Consider the following 16,714-nt stretch of genomic DNA (forward strand, 5'->3'; position numbering starts at 1 on the left):
ATATATTTTTTTAGCTGTCTGTATAATTTCTTTCTATGTTTAGTAGAGACGGGGTCTCGCTCTTGCTCAGGCTGGTCTCAAACTCCTGAGCTCAAATGATCCGCCCGCCTCGGCCTCCCAGAGTGCTGGGATTACAGGCGTGAGCCACCGCGCCCGGCCGCAAGTGTTATTTTTAATATTGTATCACTTTGTCCACTGGTTTTGTTTTGGGGTTTTTTTGTCTTTAGGTACCCTGATAAAGCCAATCTGTTCCCCACGCCACCCACCCCCACTCTTTGCTTTAATGAATTTTTAAAAACCCAACCAATCAAAGATAACACTTCTCAGTAAAAAACAGCAAGTTTTTTATGGCTAATGTACATGCCTATTGAATGGCACTTAGGCCAATATTCTTAATAATTGCTAGACTTTCCCTAGGTAAAAAATTCCACATTTCTGATCAAAATGAATACTCCAAAACAGTTCAACATAGAAAGGGCTGAGCCTTGGACAAGTAAGAGTGATGACAGAGATCAGGTTGGGGAAGGTGGAGACAGTGGTGGTTCCTAAAAATTAAGGTGGAAATAGCACAGTCCTGCAGATGAATCTTGTGAGTGATGGAGCCACCCCAATTTGTATATTACATTCTGCAGTCATTATTTGTCACTTTGAAAAGTAATCTTTCCTGATTAGAGGTCATTTTTAATAATTTCAGTGGACCCTAAAATCTGGTTAAAAAGACACATTGGATCTTTTTCTCAAATTAATTTCTTTAACGTAATATGCAGAGCATCCACAAATGCAAGGAATGTAGGGCAAACTTATTTTTAAACAGTATGCTAACATTTTCATATAACATATTCAGTAGATTTTTCAGCCTCCAGATACCTTTTCAAGTAAAGTACCTCTAAATTGAAAGAGTCCAGTTAATTTGAAAAAAGGACAATAAATATACTGATTATCTTTATATTTTGGATTCTCTGAGGGATACGTTCTGTTGTGCTTTTGTAGAGATTGACAGTTGGACCCATTGGTTGAACTGAGTTATATGTTACCTCTAGTTGTATCAAGCACGCTACTTAAAAATGTAAGTAACATGCTATTTAAAAAAGAAAAACACTTGGAATTATGTATACATGTAGTTTAAAATGTCAAAAATAGTAAAAGGGTTATCACAAAATATTGTGGGTTCTCTCCTTACTCTCCCAGAGATTCCCCAACCCCAGAGGCAGCCACTTTGAAATTTAAGCAGTTTATTCTGGCATTTATTTATGTCCATATTTATAAATAATAGGTGTAAACTATCATTTGGGTCATCAAATTTAGGTGTTGTCTGTTGACTTTTTGTTACGATAAATGAGAGTTTAGGGTTCCTGTATGACCTTTACCCTGTTTCTGCTCCCCTATCCTTCCAGTACAGTTACAATTCTTGGTTCTATTGCTCTTTGATCGTTACATTATAATGTCCAGTCAGTTATTTGCAGCTGAGCATAGTAGTGTGCTATGAGTATTTCTGGTAGACTTTTGTTTTTCCTGAAGTTAATACTTGTTTTTTTTTTTTTACATTTGCTTTATTTTCTTTGTGACTGTTGCAGCACTGTGCTCTTAAATGTTTACAAACTGCCAGGCCCCAGTTTGAATTGTTTGTGGTTGTTTGTATTGTGTTTGGGTTTTGATTTCAAGTACTGATGCGAGGTCTCCGAACAAGGAGTTGGGAAAAGATGCTTAACATTCGGGATCTCCTGAGCTGGCCCCGGCACACCACTGAGCTGTCGCTAACTCTCACACCTCTGGTAGCCCACACTGGCATTGCAAAACAAGTTTTCCTCTTCTGTTCTTTTTAAAAAATAGTTTGTTTTGTAAGAGGACATACTCCCTTGTGATTCTCAGGTTGAGTCTTTTCTTTTGAACTTGTGAAGATTTTAATAGACCTTGCGCCTTTTTTTCTCTGTGTCCTCGTACCTGCAGAAGGAAGACATTTCAGAGTTGAGGTGGGTTCTGTCTGAGATATACAGGGCCTTGTCCAGATTTGGGGGTTCTGGTCAGAGAAGAAAGGTTAAAGTTACCCAATCCAATGGTGGTATTTTGCCGGACGGGGGTGAGGCTGTTGGCGAGACGCGTGGCGGGATCTAATGGTGAAGCTGTGGCGGTCTCATGCCAGGTATGTGTGTGTCCCTGCTAGGCTGACTGTCAGGTTTCTTTTTGAGGCCGGTTGTTTAACCTCATAGTCAGCTGGGGCCCTGCTCCACTTCCCTGACTGGCATGACTACCCGTGTTTAGCTCTTCAGCAATGCCCAGCACCACGCGTGCCAAGCAAGGGCTAGGATGGCATATTTTGGCCTGCTGCTGGCGGAACTTGTTCGTAGAATTGAGAGTTGGCTGCTGCTGGAAGCTGGGGCCTTGACTTTGTCTCCAGGCTCTGATCCTCTGGTCCTGGGAGGTATTTGAGTCAGGTCAGAGTTCAGTTTCCTGCAGAAACTGGTGAGTGAGCTACCCCTGTCGGCATCTCCAGGTTAACTTGGACACTGCTATGGCGGCTGGTGTTAGAATCCTCTGTGGCTGGGCCGCGTCTGGCTGGCGTGCCATCGCCCTAAACTTAGGCCAGAGGGGGGTAGTTAGGCCAGAGGGGGGCAGTGTGTTGCTTCGTGCCCTTACCCATAGCTGTGCTACTCTGAGCTTAGCAGTGTTTTGAGGTCATTCTAGGAGACCCATTCACTTTCTGGCCAAACAGCTTCTCCTTCTCTTGCATTGGTTCATGTCCAAGATCGTGCAGCCCCCCATTCTGCAATATATCTTATAAAAAGGTCTCAGAATTTCTGGTTTGCTCATGGCTTCCCCTTGACCTCCCTCACTGTAAAGAGCTGAAACAGACTTTTTCTTTCTCCTTAAAAAATGTCCCTGTTATGTCAATGGGAATTTGGCAGGGATGTTAAATGACTTGGTTCAAATCACTATTTGAACCAGAAGTCCAGAATGGCACTTAGATTCTAGTAATTCTGGGTATTATGTGTGGCAATGATGTAGCCCTTTCAAACGGCAGAGAGAAGTCTTCTTAAATTATTATGGTCTGGCAGTGGAGATACCACCACCCCCCCAATCCAAATTCATTTCTGCCTGTTTTGTTTTAAACTCCAGGCTAATAATTGTTAAATTTCACAAGTTGCGTTTCATTTCTGGATTACTAACTCTAAACTTTTAATTTTTCCCACAGAGCTGAGAAAACAGAAGTCCTCAGTGAAGATCTGTTACAGGTAACAGAATATAGTCTTTTTAAAATGCTCTGTTTAAACACATGAAAAGAAAAAAAATCCGTAGGTGAGAATTGAAGCTGGTGGGTTTGTTTTTCTTTAACCTGAAGCAGAATAAAATGAATTAGCTTGGTTTTGAGCAGGAAAGAATAGTAGTTTTGTTGCAAGTGATAAAAGGGGGATCTGAAACCCAGCTGCCTGGGTTCAAATCCCAGGTCTGCTTCTGACTAGCTTTGTGGCCTCAGAGATTTCCTTAACTTCCCTGTGCCTCAGTTTCCACTTCTCTTAACTGAGGGTAATGGCAATATCCACCTCATGGGGTGGTTAGGAGCATTTAATGCATTACTCATGGGAAGCTCTGGGAACAGAGCCTGGCACGTGCTAAGTGCTAGATATTAGTGATTTGTTGTTATCATTACCAATACTATAAGCCCCAGAGATTGTTTCTGATATGAAACTTCCCTTGATTTGCTCTGATGTCCTTCTACCTCTTTTCTTAGTTAGATCTCTTTTAGGGCACTTCAAGGGCTGCCTTTTATTTTGGTTGTATGGAGTTTACCCAGGAGGCTATGAATCCTAGGAGGCAGGAACCAGAATTTATTTACTATTGTTTTTTGAATACCTCGTACAAGGACTCAATACACATATATCTTTTCGGCAAAGAATAAATGAGCACCTTCTGTTCCTGTGACAGACAACATTCTTGGAATAAAATCAGTGAACAAAACAGACCAAGGCTCCTGTCCTTGTGGAGTTTACATTCTCGTAGCATTTGGAATCAAAATTAAATTAAAAAATTTTGTTTGTTTGCATTTTATTTTGTTCTTGTGGCAAATGAAGAATGTGCATTAGTTTTCTAATGTTTTAAAATCTGGTCCTTGTAAGAATTGGGGAAGGTGACATGGTATTTGCTCCCAAATATTAATATAAACTTGCCTCCCAGATCCAAGTCCTGGTGACCTAGGCAGGATCTGAAGAAAAGCTGCTCTTTTGAGAAAGAGGCACAAACAATCTCATTGGGTAAAATATTTTGGGGTTAAAATGTATTCTGCTTTGAATTTGTTGATTTTTCTTTAAAATAGAAAGCATCCCCAAGGGCCTGCTCTCCTTCTTCATGAGTCATCAGAATACACATTTTTGGCATTCCTTCCTGTAAAAAGCAGCTCTCTTTGCCATAAACAGCCATATCCCAGCAATAGTATTTTGGGAAGCTACTCATGATGTGTGGGGTCCCCTAGGTCAATGTTTCTTACTGCTAGCTGTCCATTCTACTTTGAGGTTAAAAAAAAAAAAAAAAAAAACTCTCTGTAAACCCAATAAGGAATAATTTTGAAAACACCAATCCTGAAGTTAAATTGTAGAACATTTATTTTAATTCTTCCATCTGATGTACAATGTGGCTTCATTGCTGTGAGCTGGAGAGAGTTTCTGCGTATCCCTGTGGTTTTCCCACTTGGCAGTGGATCTGGGCCGGGACCAGTTCATTTGCAATGCTGCTTGGTTGGACCTGGGGCGTTGCTGGTGCTTGTCGCATGTAATTTTGACTACCGCCACTCAGTCTGATAGTGAGTTTTAGTTAAGACTGTCCCTCTCCATGCACGTAGATTCAGCCTTACAGGGATCTAAAATCCTCAGTGTAAGGGAGGTTGGCGGTTCTCAACCAGGGTGATCTTTCCTGTTGGGGAATGTTTGATAATAATCTGGGGAATTTTTTGTTTTCACAACTAGGAGAGTGGGATGCTACTGGCCTCTAGTGGGTAGAGGCCAGAGATGGTGCTAAACATCCCACAATGTATAGGATAGGCCCCCCTAACAACCCAGAATTATCCAGCCCAAAATATCATTAGTGAGAAACCCTGGTATAGGTGAATGGGAACCATTTCCATTTATACTCAAGAGTTAAAATGTTAAGACTGCAGGATGCTTTTTCTACCTACATGCAAACGCCACAAAAGGGAGAGGCTGAGTTTGTTATTAAGCCCTGCAAATGATTCTTTTGTCTCTGCCTTCTCAGATTGAACGGCGTCTGGACATGGTGCGGTCCATGTGCCACCATTCCCATAAGCGCCTGATGGCATGCTTCCAGGGCCAGCATGGCACCGATGCAGATAGAAGACATGTGAGTATCAGATGCAACTCAGAGCCACAGTTCCTGCCTGTCGCTGAGGCTTTTCACTCCCGTGATTGGTTGGTTTTTCCCAAGCAGCATCAGCAGATTTGCCTTTGGATTGGTACCTTCTATAACCAGGCATGCTTATGACACCTACCTGACCATAATAACATTCTTTGGTGCTTAATATATCACTGGGCTGAAAGCCCCACTCACACTGAATCTTCTCCAGGTGCTTTTAAAGACTCGATGAGCCATTTGTCATTGATAAGAGAATGGACGTGTTGGTTAGGCACCCTTTGATGGCAGAAAGCTGAAAACCTGTCTTAAATTGACTTAGGAAGTAGAATTTATTGGTTTGCTAACTGAGAAGTCCAGAAGTTGGGATAGACTTGAATTATTAATAAGACTTGATCTAGCATTTCAGGAATGTAACCCAAAATCCCGTTTCTTTCCTTCTCTCCTTTCTGCCCTCTTCAGTGTTTGCTTGATCCCTAGACAGGCACTTCTGGTGGCTGCAGTGCGATCATGCACGCTGTTGGCACCAGCAGCTTCCACTGTGCATTTTGCTTTCTTGTGTATGTCCAGTGGGAGTAGAGAGCATCTATTCCAGTAGTTTTCTTAATAGGGTAAGAAAGCTTTTTCTAAGCCCTTGGCAGATAGAAATCCCTTTCCATTGTGTCAGTCTGTAGCAAGTCACATTTTCCATTCCTGAACATTCCTGTTCCACCCTACTTACCATGTGTAGGGAGTGATGTTGGGTGAGGAGATGTTATGTGCTGATTGGCTTAAGCTGGTTAGGCCGAGCCCTAGAGCATGGGCTGTGGTCCTATCTCCAGCTCATAGGTTTTATAGAGGTAGATCCCCAAGAAAAATCAGGGTACTGTTACAGAGAGAAAGAATGATGGACTCTGGGAAAGCCATCCAGTGTCTACTCCAGGGTGCCTTTGTTCAGAGCATTCAGGTTCTCGGATGCCACCAGTAGAGCACAGCAGCCTTTGTTCATTGGGCAGTTCTGTCCTTGTGTTTACAAGTTCCTAGCTTATAAGCATGCACTATCCCTTAGAGCCCATGTCACATTAAACTGACAGTTTCACTGGCACACAGTGAACCTATGATTTGCTATGTTGTTTTGTCACCAGATGTCTCAAAAGGAAAAACTAGTATGTAGGTGATCTATGTTCCTCTTCTGCATTACCTACAGACATTATGGGGCATCTTGACAACAGGGTTATTCCTCTCTTGCACAATAGTTAGAATTCTCCAGTGGTGTATATCACAGGGGTGGAAGTTTGCATACACCTACACTTCCAGGAATGCTTGCTGCTGGGTCTCGTCCCTCGGAACCAGGCCCAGTCTACTCGTTCTGCCCCTGTGGCTCCTTGTTCTCTTGCCATGGCTTCTGCTCTGCTTACTCTTTTCATATTGTTTCCTAAGTTTCTGTGCTTCTGCTTATTCTTAAAGTCATATTCTCTGGGCCACCTCTGTTCTCATGGCTCCTAATTGATGTGTTTATGCCAGTGACTTCTAAATTGCTTTCAACCAAAGCAAAATACTTCCTCCCTCAGTTGTCTATTTTAGCATGCCTGACCAGTTCCTCCTTCTGCGTTGACTCTTTTAAATTCCATCCACCCTATTATGCAAGCTGGACAGTTATCTTATATTCCCTTTTATTTTATCATCCTCCCTCCCATAGCTGCCTGATTAGCAGTCCTGTGATTTCTCCTGTGAATCTTTTAAATTCCTCACCTCCACTCCATCTCCATCACCTTCGCCTTAATGCAAGACCTTGTTACCACCTGGCTGTTGTAATCACCTCCTGATCTATAGTTCCTACCTCTAATTTCCCTCCCTCCAAGACCGTCTTCAACCTGATCACCAGAGTCAGTTTCTTGAAATACAAATCAATCCTATCATCCTCCTGCCTAAAAAAAAAAAAAAAAAAAAAGGTTTAGGCCACACACAGTGGCTTACACATATAGTCCTAGCACGCTGGGAAGCTGAGGCAGGAGGATCGCTTGAGCTCAGCAGTTTGAGACCAGCCCAAGCAAGAGCAAGACCCCCTCTCTACTTAAAATAGAAAAGTTGCCAGGTGTCATGGCATGTGCCTATAGTCCCAACTACTCAGGAGGCTGAGGCAAGAGGATGGCTTGAGCCCAGAGATTGAGGTTGCAGTGAGCTATTATGACGCCTCTGCATTCTACCCAGGGCAACAGAGCGAGACTCTGTCTCAAAAAAAATTCTTAGCTTTGTGGCTCTTAACAGGGACCAGAATTATACCTCTGGGGTTATTTGGAAATGTGTAGAGACAGTTTGGGTTGTCATAAGGACTGGGGGAAACCACTGGCCTTTGGAGGATAGGAACCAAGATGCTAAACATTCTGGAGTGTCTGGTGCAATAGTTCCACACAAGGAAGTATCCTATAATTCTAGTGGTGCCTCTTTTGACGGACACTGGCGGGTCCCCATTGCCCAGGATAAAGTCCAAGCTCTTTATCATGACTTAAGCCCTTTATAATCTGATCCTGTTTTGCCTTATCAGCTTCATTGTTCCTGCTTCCTCCCATTCACACTGTATACCAGCCACATATCACCCACCAGTCCGCAAATATGTCACTGTCCTTCACACAGTTATGGCTTGTTGTTCCTATTGTCTGCTTTGAGACACAGCCCAAGTGTCACATATAGTCATTAAAAATACAAATTAAATATTTTATCAAACACCTACTATATACAAGTGCTAGAGATATAAAATGAATGAAATGTAAGTATTCATAGCCTGCCGGGGGAGGCAAATACAAATGGGTAATTATAAAACAACATGCTAAATAAACACACACAGGGTATTATGGGAGGACCAAGAATGGGCACCAAAGGAGGAGGGCCGTAGCCAGGTGAGGCTTCCTAGAGGAGGTGGTGCCTGAGCTGTAAAGGAGGGAACATAGTGGCAGGTGATTGGAATGTTCTAGGCAGCGGGGCAGAGGGGCTCAGCCCTCATTTTTAGAATCTAATTCCTCCGCTTTCGTTTTCTAACTTCAAACAAAATTGTCAAAGACAGGGCTGTGAAGATGTCTACACTTTGCACTTGGGAAGACGAGTCGCCATGACAATGATGAGAGAAGACAAGTGATCACAAGAGATCATGGGATATGGGGAAAGTCACAGCAGTCTCTAGAGCTCTAAGAAACAGAGGAGGTGCCTCCCAGAGGCCCCACCAGAAGCCCCTAGGCATGTGAAGAGGCAAGATGGGTGGGTGGCCTTCTCAGCCCAAGCCTCCATTGACATGGCAGAGCTTATGTTGTAGGTCATTAGATTAGATTATTAGATTAGATAGAATTATTTCTTTCTGTGCGCTTGGCATGCATTTTACAAATTAAGACTTTTGAACTTTTAAAATTCATCCCTGGTAATAGAAAAGCTGTTCACCTCTAGGAAACACAAAACCATCTCTATGGAAGAGTTCAATGTTAGTAGACAATATTTTCATTAATAAGCTCATGTGTGAAGCAGAATTTCCTTATTTATGTACATCAGGAAACAGGATTGTTTTGGCTTTGGAGTCAGAGCAGGGAAACCACAAGGCTATGTAGAACTAGGATCTTGAATGATACTTGTTGAAATAGAGTCTCTCTTTATGTTTTTTTTTTTTCCATAGACTTATAGAGTTCCAGAATTGCACAAAATATCTTTCTCTTGATTATTGCATTTATCTTACATTAACTTCTTTAGAAAGGCAGCATAACTAAAAGGCATGAATTATCCTCTGTTATTCTCATGTCTTCCTTATCCAGAAGTGTGGCAGCTGGAAATGGCCTCCTTGTGGGGCAGATAGAGCCCATTATTTACTTATGTGACAGTCATTTGGGGGGAGGGGAGATAGGTAATTATCTTTGTTATTTACTTTTAGGTTTCAATTTACCGTTTTGAATAGGTTCTACATTTAACATGGTCAAAATTCAGAATATACAAAAGAATATAAAGTGAAGTATCTCCCAGCCCTGTTCCCCAGGCACCTGATCCCCCTTCCAGAGCCACCACCGTTAGCAGTTTCTTATAGAACCTTCCAGAGATATTCCATAAGTAGGCATATCAGATGGAGCCCTTTGGAAGCAGAAAAGTCAGGTGTCATGCCAGGGATGGACGCTGTGTTTTTGATATGAATGCCCTTTCTACTGGGAAGGCAAAATTACAGGGAATGCCGCAGAATCGAAAACATTTTCTGTTAGCAGATTATGGTGTTGGAACCAACCCGCTTGTTACTGCCAGGCCTCTTCTCTCCATTGTCTGCGATAAGCCATTGGCCAGTGGTGAAAAGACACTGAACTGGGGTTCGGGCCATCAGCACTGAGGTCTGGCTCTCCTGCCCCTGCCTGGGGTGCCTGGCCAGGCCACTTAACTTCCTGACCGCACGGTTAGAGCATTTGATCAGATGATTCTATGGTCATTGCCAACTGAAAAACAAATCTCTATTAAGAAAATGAGTGGCTTCGTGCTTAAAAACATTATAGAAAATTTTTTGGATATGTAGCTAGATAATTTTAGATAGCTAACTAAAGCTAAATTTTAGAGTTATAGCCAAATTAAGAGTCGGTTTAAGAATGAGTGTTCTAGCAAAAGTTTTTGAAATTGAGTACATTATTGTGTTTATTTGTCATGATAAAATCATTTGGAGAGCAAGGTGTATGTTTTATGTCCCCAGTGCCTGGAGCATAGTGTGCACTTAATTAATAATAATAGTAACAGCAACAACAACAGTAATGGCAGCTAACATTTACTGAACACTTACCATGCACTAGGTACTTGATGTTGAATATCTCCTTTTGTCAACAGAAGCCCAAACCGAGACACAGAGATTAAGTCATACAACTGCTACCTATGAGACTAGAACCTGAACCCAGACAGGCTGTCTCTTACCTGTGCAAAGAACGATGATCTGAAGCAGATCATTGAGAATGAGTATCAAATAATAATGGGGAAAAAAAACACACACACACTGTCTTCTGCCTTCCAGAAAAAACTCCCTCTGACGGCTCTCGCTCAGAATCTGCAAGAAGCCTCAACTCAGCTGGAAGACTCTCTCCTGGGGTAAGAGTTGGCTGCCTCTCTAGAGAGCTGAGCACCCTGTGACTTGATGGAGATGGGTGGGCTGGGTGGTGTACATGGCAGCCACTTGGGACCAGAGGGACTGTGAGCATGACATCGTGGCTCATCTACCAGGAGGATGGCTCAGATTCTGTGGGAGGAAGTGGGGTCAAGACCACGGGATTGCTGGAGAATCTTGCTTTTAGTAGGAGCCAGGTTGGGGTTGGATGGCAGAATGGGCCACTAACAAAAGTAATTGATAGGGTCAATATTTATTCTTCTAAGCTTAGATATAAAGAACTTGAGCCCTTCCCTGTTCCAGGTGTTGACTCAGACTTATAAACTCTGACCAGTCCCTTTCCATCCTTAAGAATCACTTCCTTTAAGGATGGTCACCAAAATGTCCATGATAGTTGTCTCAAAAGAGTATATTTTCAGAATTATTTGGATTTTTTTTATAATTGACATTTATTATTTAAACAATATAAAAAAATAATAAAGCAGCTTTCATCGTAAGAGGAAGGTTTATCCTCTTTTTTATCTGCTTCTCCAGGCTAGTGTCCTTGAATCCTGTCTTGTCTCTCCGGCTGTAACACGGGGCTTGCTTTCTGGATGGGCATGCCCTTTATACTTTTCAGACCACTTCTCAGGGTCTTTGATCCTCCCTTCGCCCTTTCAAGGAGAATGGTTTCCTCCCATTCTCCATCTTTCCTTTGTCCTGTCTGTGCTCCCATGTTGGGGGCACTGGCCCTGGAAGGAGGGTGGCACTTGCCTGCATGCTGGCATCTCCGTTCCCTCCAGCCTGGATGTGTTCCATGTTTGTACTTCCCCACACTACTGTTACTGTCATCACACCATAGTGACGCTGTGTGCTAGCACTGTTCCAAGCGCTTATTAATCCTCAAACAACCTAGGAGGTAGGTAATATCAGTGTTCCCATTTTACAGATGAGGAAATTGACAACCAGAGAGGATAGGATATTGCCTGGGACCACACAGCTGGGAAATAGCAAAGCCTGTACTCTAGCAGCTTGGCACTAGAGAGCATGGTCTTAACTATGACACCATGGCCCCCTCACACCAGTGCCATACACATTTCTGGTGTCAAAAGGCCCCATAGAGAGCTAGCAGGGCAGAGTGGGAAGGAAACTAGGGAAGGAGGGACACAGACAGTGGAGTCGCATCACCTGCATGTGTACTTTGTATGACGTCAGCTGTGTGTTCACAAGAAGATGAAAAGGAAACGTGATGTTCATGTAACGTGGTACTTAAGCGTTAGCCAGCTACCTCATCTGCACAGTAGCAAGGAAACTCTGCCGAGGCTGGACTCACTAACAGACATAAGACAACATATAATGAACTTTATGTCTGATTTAACAGATTTTTCAGGGTGTTTTGAGAACTCTTGGTTTTCACCTGACTTGAGAACCTAATTCTTGAGTAAGTTGTGACCTTGCCGTTCACACGCGTCTGCCCACCCCACCCCTTACACACAAAGTACAGACCCGAGAGAGTCATTTTCGGCTTAAAGCACGTATCTGTGGATTCACGTTTTAGGCAAAGGGCTAAATTTACAATATTTTTAAGGCTGTGTTGGGTAGCACCCTAATGTGCTGCCATCAGAGCAAGCAAAGGCACATCACCGTGATAATCCTGTACCTTGTTTGATGAGCATGTGCTTGTTGTTGGGGTATCTTGTTTTTAAAGGAAGATGCTGGAGACGTGCGGAGATGCTGAGAATCAGCTGGCTCTCGAGCTCTCTCAGCATGAAGTCCTTGTTGAGAAGGAGATCGCGGACCCTCTGTACAGCATAGCAGAGGTGGGTGCTCCCACTGCGCAGCGTGGAAGAGCGGAGAAAGGTGTGGGCTGGGTGGTGAATGGTTCACTCGTGTCTAACATGTTAACAACAGTCACTGGCTTTAACCATATACTTCTTTTTGGAACTAATGGGAATAAATTGAGGGTCCAAAATCCTTTGCAGAAGAGAAAAACATTTGTAAATAAATATTGCACTTTAAACATGTTAAGCTAAAAACCCTGAAGCTCATCCCACTTGGTGTGTTCTTCCTTTTAGGTCGAGATTCCGAACATCCAGAAACAGAGGAAACAGCTCTCGAAATTGGTGTTAGACTGGGATTCCGTCAGAGCGAGGTAAGGGGAAGCTGTAAAAATAACAGGAATGCAATATTATGTCACTTCTCCAGCATCTGTCACCATTCCCACCACAGACGAGAGGGAGACCACGGAATGGACAAAGTGGAAGTTGTCACCAGTTCATGCGCTTGAGCCACAGACCAGGTCACAGCCTGCCAGCACCCTGCAGGGGCCTCGTTCTCCCAAACGTGACAGGGGGGTGTTGTTAGAACATGCTGTTTTCAGTGAGCCAACAGTGAAGGGAAACAAAAAAATAAGGAAAACTAAGTAGGCGTATTTAATGAGAGAGGGGGTGGTGGCAGACAGATCTAATAGCTCTTCAAATACTGGAGTGTAGGAATGAACAGACCTGTGGCCCTAACAGCTCCTGAGGGTCACGCCGTGTCACAAACCCCGTGTGCTTATAATACCTTCGCAACCGAGAAATGCTGCGCTCACGAGGGAGGAGCTCATGTAAACCTAAGTAACCAAATCCGAGGGCTGCTGACTTGGGGGTTGACATCAGCAGGGGAGTCTGTCGAAATTCTGGGCAGGACTGCTGCCTCAGCGCTGTCCCCGATGGAGGTTACCAGTGATTTACAGGAAGCGGGAAGTAGCTGCCACCAGCCCCTGTCCTTTTTCCTACTTCCCAGGGGTTGACAAACTTCTGTAAAGGCCTGGGTAGTAAATCTTTTCAGCTTTACAACCCAGATGGTCCCTGTTATAACTGCTTAACTCTGCTGTTGTAGCATAAAAACAGCCACAGACAATGCATAAATGGATGAGCGTGGCCGTGTTCTAATAAAACTTTATTTACAAAAACAGAGGGCTTGACTGACCCCTGCTTTCTCAGCTCTTTTAATCCTCACTGCAGTCCTGTGAAGAAGATATGGCTATCTCTATTTGACAAATATGCGGTGATATAGCTGTCATTCATTGAGTCCCTCGGTATCAGATGCTTTTATTATAGACTTAGAAAGTGGCTGCATTTCCTTGCTTCTAAGATTCTTCTGAGTATTACATGCATCACTGATTTAATATCAGGTTATTTGGGAAATAAAGAAACACCAGACCATTAAATGGACAAATGAATTGTTAAGATGTGTCCTGATTTAAGAAATGTTGAGATGATAAAAAGGTACATCTAGGAATTCACGCATGGTGAAAATTCTAATAGTGCAATTATCGGGTAACAGTAAGTGTCTCTTACTGGACACTTGCCACATGCCAGGTATCGAGCTACGTTCACTAGATGTCTGCTCATTTAATTCCCATCCCCCCACCGCTGGTTCACTTGCTCAGCTGTGTTTTCAGTAGATATCAATTGAGAACTTAGCATACGTCAGCTTTGTGCTGGATACTAAATGCAGGGGCCCCCCAACTGGAGTTGGAGGGAACAGGGGTGGGGTTTAATGTAACATCCCCTACTTTTGAGAGGAGATTTGTTTTGTGGGAGGGACCTGCATATATTATCTGTATGACTTGCTTCATGCCTTCAAGATAATGAACAGCAGCGCTAGGATTCTGACAGCAAAGTCCACCATCTCCTTGTCCTGTGTACGTGTGTGATTAGAATCCTGGTTGACAGGGAGTGTAGGCCACCCTGAGGTACATTTTTGCTTAAGAGAAGAGAAGGAAGAATGGGTAAACAAGCCCGTGAATGCTCCCTCCCTGGAGTTGGTAGAGCAAGATTATAGATGTTTATCTGCCAGGAATTTTACATCTTGAGTACACGTGTCCCATTGAAGATTTCAACACTGATTCTTGATCTTGCATTCATGGTCATGTGCAAGTAGGTATTGGAGAAACTGAAACAGTTGAATGTTTCTTCTTTACTTTTACTTATTCCTATGGTGTTTCGCTGGAGGAAAATGATAATAATTAACATTAAGACTCCATTATATGCCAGATATTTAAATACACACGCATATAGCATATGTATTTCTTCTCTCCTTTACTCCTTAGGACAGTTCTACAAGGCAGATGGTGTTTGTCTTAGTTGTACAGATGAGGCAACTGAGGCACAAAGAGGTTAAGTCATTAGCTAGATCACACAACTATTTAAGACAGAGCCGAGCTTCAAACTGGAGCCTGTCAGACTCCGGAGTCCGTACTCTGTCCCCAGCATGCCATCTCCAGCAGACCTGCCGAAGCCGTTCTACGGCAGAGTGTGTCCCATCAGGAACATGAAGTGGGCAGAGCATTTGGGGGGCAATGCAACAGTCTGGGAAGTTTGATAAGTTGGTAACATGGGTTTTCATGCTGTATCTATATGCTATCTGTATTTAAATTTGGAGTGTTAGAACTTTCCACAGTATCAGACATATCCATATTCAAACAGAAGGTCAAAGTACATTTGAAAACTAAAAAAAAAAATTGTTTTAAATTATTATTCCCCACCTATGTCTCTATTATTACTATAATTTAATTCTTTTTAAAATGTTTTCATAGCTATAGATTAATAGCTACATTATTGAAGTTCTGCTTTTGCTTGCTGAAGGTAATCACAGGTCACAGATGATAGGAAGAACTCTAAGGAGTCCTCAGGAGCAGGAGCTGATTCCCAGTGGCACAGGGGACATTTCAGATCAAAGCAGGAGATGGAGGGCCAGGACCAGTGACTCACGCCTGTAATCCTAGATACTTTGGGAGGCTGAGGAAGGAGGATCACTTAAGGCCAGGAGTTCCAGACCAGCCTGGGCAATATAGCTAGATCCGATCTCTACAAAAAATTTAAAAATTAGCTAGGCGTGGTGGTGCGTGCCTGTAGTCCCAGCTATTCAGAAGGCTGAGGAGGGAGGATCGCTTGAGCCCAGGAGTTTGAGGTTGCAGCGAGCTATGATGACACCACTGCACTCTAGCCCAGGAAATAGAACATGACCCTGTCTCTCTCTCTCTCTTTTTTTTTTTTTTTATCTCAGCTTATAATGGGGGTACAAAAGTTCAGGTTATATATATTGCCCGTGCCCCCCCATCCCCCCGAGTCTGAGCTTCAAGAGTGTCCATTCCCCAGACAGTGCACATCGCACTCATCATGTAGGTATACACCCATCCCCTCCCCCCACCCCCATCCCCCGGACCCTGTCTCTTAAGAAAAAAGAAAGAGTCAGGAGAGTACTGTTTCATGGCAAGGATTTCATGATTGACCACTACAGGAAAGGGGTTCCATGGATTGCTTTCCAGCAGTGGGGTTTGTGTGAGACAAATTGTAGTCCATTATGCTCAGAGCAGACCACTACTCCCAGCACTACGAGAGTCCTGTCATGGTGGGAAGCTAACGTTTCTTTTTGCCTGCTTCCATTCTTAGGGGATAAACTCAAGAGAAGTCGGCATCCTGGGTACTGATACCTATCACAGATGGAATCAGTTTTGGGGGAGGATCTGTCTCTGTTAGGTCCTGACTCTCTAAGATTGAGTATGTACAGCTAGTTTTCAAATGCTGACGATCCCTTTGTTTTGCAGGTGGAACCAAGCTCACAAATCTTCAGGAGCCAACTTTCAGGGGCTTCCATCAAAAATAGATACCCTAAAGGAAGAGATGGATGAAGCTGGAAATAAAGTAGAACAGTGCAAGGTACAAGAATTCCCGAATAAGTGTGTCTTTGCATCAGTTTTTTGGTTTTTGCAAATTGTGGATGAAAGGTCAAATATTATAAATTATTTAATGTTTTAAATAATTCCTATCAGAATACTCTGAATGATATTAAAGGTGGTTTTTGTTTTCGACTTCTTTCTTTATTTTCCAGGACTACATTATCAGAATAAAACATTGTTTTAAATAAATTCAAATAGGATGTTTTTAAAAACTTGACAAAATGTCTAAGCTTTCTTAAAGATGAAGTGAAAAGAAGGAGTGAAAACCATAGTAAAACATATAAAGTTATGCCAATTAAAGCAATGCATAATAGGCACAAAAACAGATCATTCAAGTAGTATAGGCCTTACTGGAATGAATGCTATTATATTTTAAGACTTAATATACAGTAAATGAGTCATATATCCATAGGGAAGGGAAAGATTTTTTTTAAATGTTGTTAGGAAAATTGGTTTGTAATTTGGGAAAAATATAACTTTTCCTCTCATAATTTAAATTTTAGATTAGTTAGATGGTTAAGTGATCTTATTCTCTATGCATCTATCTGTATAGATATGTTCATTCCAAA

General features: G+C 42.7%; 1 protein-coding gene across 3 annotated transcripts in view; it reads left to right on the plus strand.

The window, feature by feature from the left end:
* Positions 1-16,714, plus strand: part of ARHGAP17 (Rho GTPase activating protein 17) — a 76,747-nt gene that overhangs the window by 24,081 nt on the left and 35,952 nt on the right. For all 3 annotated transcript variants that reach the window (XM_069486791.1, XM_069486794.1, XM_069486793.1), the window contains exons 2-7: positions 3,191-3,230; positions 5,242-5,346; positions 10,349-10,422; positions 12,126-12,237; positions 12,493-12,569; positions 16,014-16,125. In XM_069486791.1, the coding sequence (XP_069342892.1) occupies positions 3,191-3,230; positions 5,242-5,346; positions 10,349-10,422; positions 12,126-12,237; positions 12,493-12,569; positions 16,014-16,125 (520 nt within the window). The remainder of the gene's footprint in view (positions 1-3,190; positions 3,231-5,241; positions 5,347-10,348; positions 10,423-12,125; positions 12,238-12,492; positions 12,570-16,013; positions 16,126-16,714) is intronic.

Source organism: Eulemur rufifrons, chromosome 14, assembly GCF_041146395.1.
Source record: "Eulemur rufifrons isolate Redbay chromosome 14, OSU_ERuf_1, whole genome shotgun sequence".
Lineage (NCBI taxonomy): Eukaryota > Metazoa > Chordata > Mammalia > Primates > Lemuridae > Eulemur > Eulemur rufifrons.